The sequence below is a fragment of the Hesperophylax consimilis genome, chromosome 9 (genome assembly GCF_061612785.1).
Source record: "Hesperophylax consimilis isolate HC1 chromosome 9, BYU_Hcon_1.0, whole genome shotgun sequence".
In the NCBI taxonomy this organism is placed as follows: domain Eukaryota; kingdom Metazoa; phylum Arthropoda; class Insecta; order Trichoptera; family Limnephilidae; genus Hesperophylax; species Hesperophylax consimilis.
In genome coordinates this window covers 39,424,552-39,426,408 of record NC_142844.1, presented here as the reverse complement: position 1 = coordinate 39,426,408, position 1,857 = coordinate 39,424,552, and the positions used below count along the sequence as shown (strand labels likewise).

At 37.7% G+C, this 1,857-nt stretch overlaps 1 protein-coding gene across 1 annotated transcript; it reads right to left on the bottom strand.

The window, feature by feature from the left end:
- Positions 1-774: 774 nt before the first annotated feature.
- Positions 775-1,368, bottom strand: LOC149421341 (uncharacterized). Its single transcript, XM_089635497.1, has one exon. It carries the CDS (start codon positions 1,366-1,368, stop codon positions 775-777), a length of 594 nt encoding a protein of 197 aa, XP_089491623.1.
- Positions 1,369-1,857: the final 489 nt, after the last annotated feature.

Sequence of the window (1,857 nt, the reverse complement as noted above, 5' to 3'; positions counted from 1 at the left end):
AATCTCTAAGGGTGGGTGATGTACATCAATGCGACTTAAGATATCGGTACTTTGCCTGACTTGTAGTTCATGTGAATTGGATAAAACGAGATCTAAGATTCTACCGTTACTGTTCACAATGTCATTGAATTGATTGAGGTTATTTAGGGCAAGAAAGTTCACAAGATGGTTGCCGATGTCATTATTATAATTTTCTGGAGATAAGAAATGAGTCTGGTTAGGCTCATTGCGGGTCCAACGAATACCTGCCAGGTTGAAATCTCCTATAATTAACAAATTCGATTCACCAACGCCTTCCATAACATTGCTAATTTTTTCAAAAAGGTATTCAAAAATATCAACAAGCAACGGGGGGGGTATATAAAGAGCACAGATATAGAGACATCTCGTTAATTTGTTCTGGCTGAATTTGATAGTCACCCATACGTCTTCCAAGGTACTTTCCCAATGCTTGCAGCGGTTAGTTTGGTACTCTTGTAAAACGGCTATCAATACACCCCCTCCGTCACTTTTATGGTTAAAAGAACTGTTACGGTCCCTTCTGAAAACATTATAACGCGAGCCAAAAATTTCTGCATCAGATATAGAGTCGTTCAACCATGTTTCAGTTAGAATAATAATATCAAAATTGTTATTAAGTATTTCTAGATAAACTTCATTAAGTTTAGTTCTTAAACCCCTGCAATTCTAGTAATAAATTCTTAGGTTGTCCATGTTAGTATACATAATTCACAGATAATATATCAATTGAAATTAAACAAAATACGGTAGGAATCAGGCAAGCGAAGCTAACGAGTCCTGGTTGCGAATCACCACTACATGCGCTGAGTTTTCATCTTTACGTACAAGTATTTTACCATTACGGATCCACACGAATTTATAATTAGCTTCTTTCGCTTTAATCCTCGTGGCTGCATGCAGGGCCTTGTTTGCTGGTGTGAGGTGTTCTCTGACGTATACCGGTGATTTGATGCCGTCGATGCCTAGATGTGTTGAGTTTAGATTGGAGTTCATGTTTTTCTTGTTGTAGCTGACGACTGCAGCCAGGACTTCATCCCTTGCCCTCACGCTCGGGAGCTTCACGACGATTGACTTGGGCCTTCTGGAATCTGGTTTGATCTTGGGGACTCGATGAATGTTAAGTATTTCCGACTCGGCAAAGGGGCGAGAAATCACGGTTCCAAGTTGTTTAACGATCGATATCAGATTCTCAGATTTATGCTCAGGTACGCACTGGATCTCGACGTTGGTTTCCCTGGCTGTCTGTACCATGTGGGACACGCGTGCGTTAAGATCGCGCACTTCTGAGTTTAGCTTAACATTCTCAGCTTGTAAATTTTTTATTGTGCCCAATGAATCAGATAACATTTTTTCAGGTCTTCATACTCAGCGGAAATGAAGCTGATGGAGTCTTTTATGTCTGGCAGAATATTTAGTTTCGTATTAATTGTTTCGTTCATTTCTCGAAACTTTTTATCGATATAACTAATGATTTTATTGTCATCTTCCTCAGCGTCACTAGATGTCGTTGATTTCTTTTGTGCATTCCTCTGTCGACTCATGTTTATAGGAATTATTTATTTAAATATTTATTTTTAATTTGAATGTAGACACAGTATCGTGACTAATGCACAGAGCGAGAATGATTATGCCTGGTTGTGATTTTGGCTAAAAGTGATGTTGTCAATAATTAGTTCTTATTTCTTCAGATAGATGGTGTAGGATTGTTTATTTAAATTTTAAAAAAATGAAAGTTTTTTTTTTTTTTGCCGGTGTGAGGATCGAACTCGTATATAAACGAAACTCGAACTCGAAAATATATATATATTTTAATTATGTTTAAGAGGCACCTGGCTA

Bases quoted from the DNA above. Each gene is read 5' to 3' on its own strand.
- LOC149421341 (XM_089635497.1), bottom strand. From the start codon at position 1,368: ATGTTATCTGATTCATTGGGCACAATAAAAAATTTACAAGCTGAGAAT.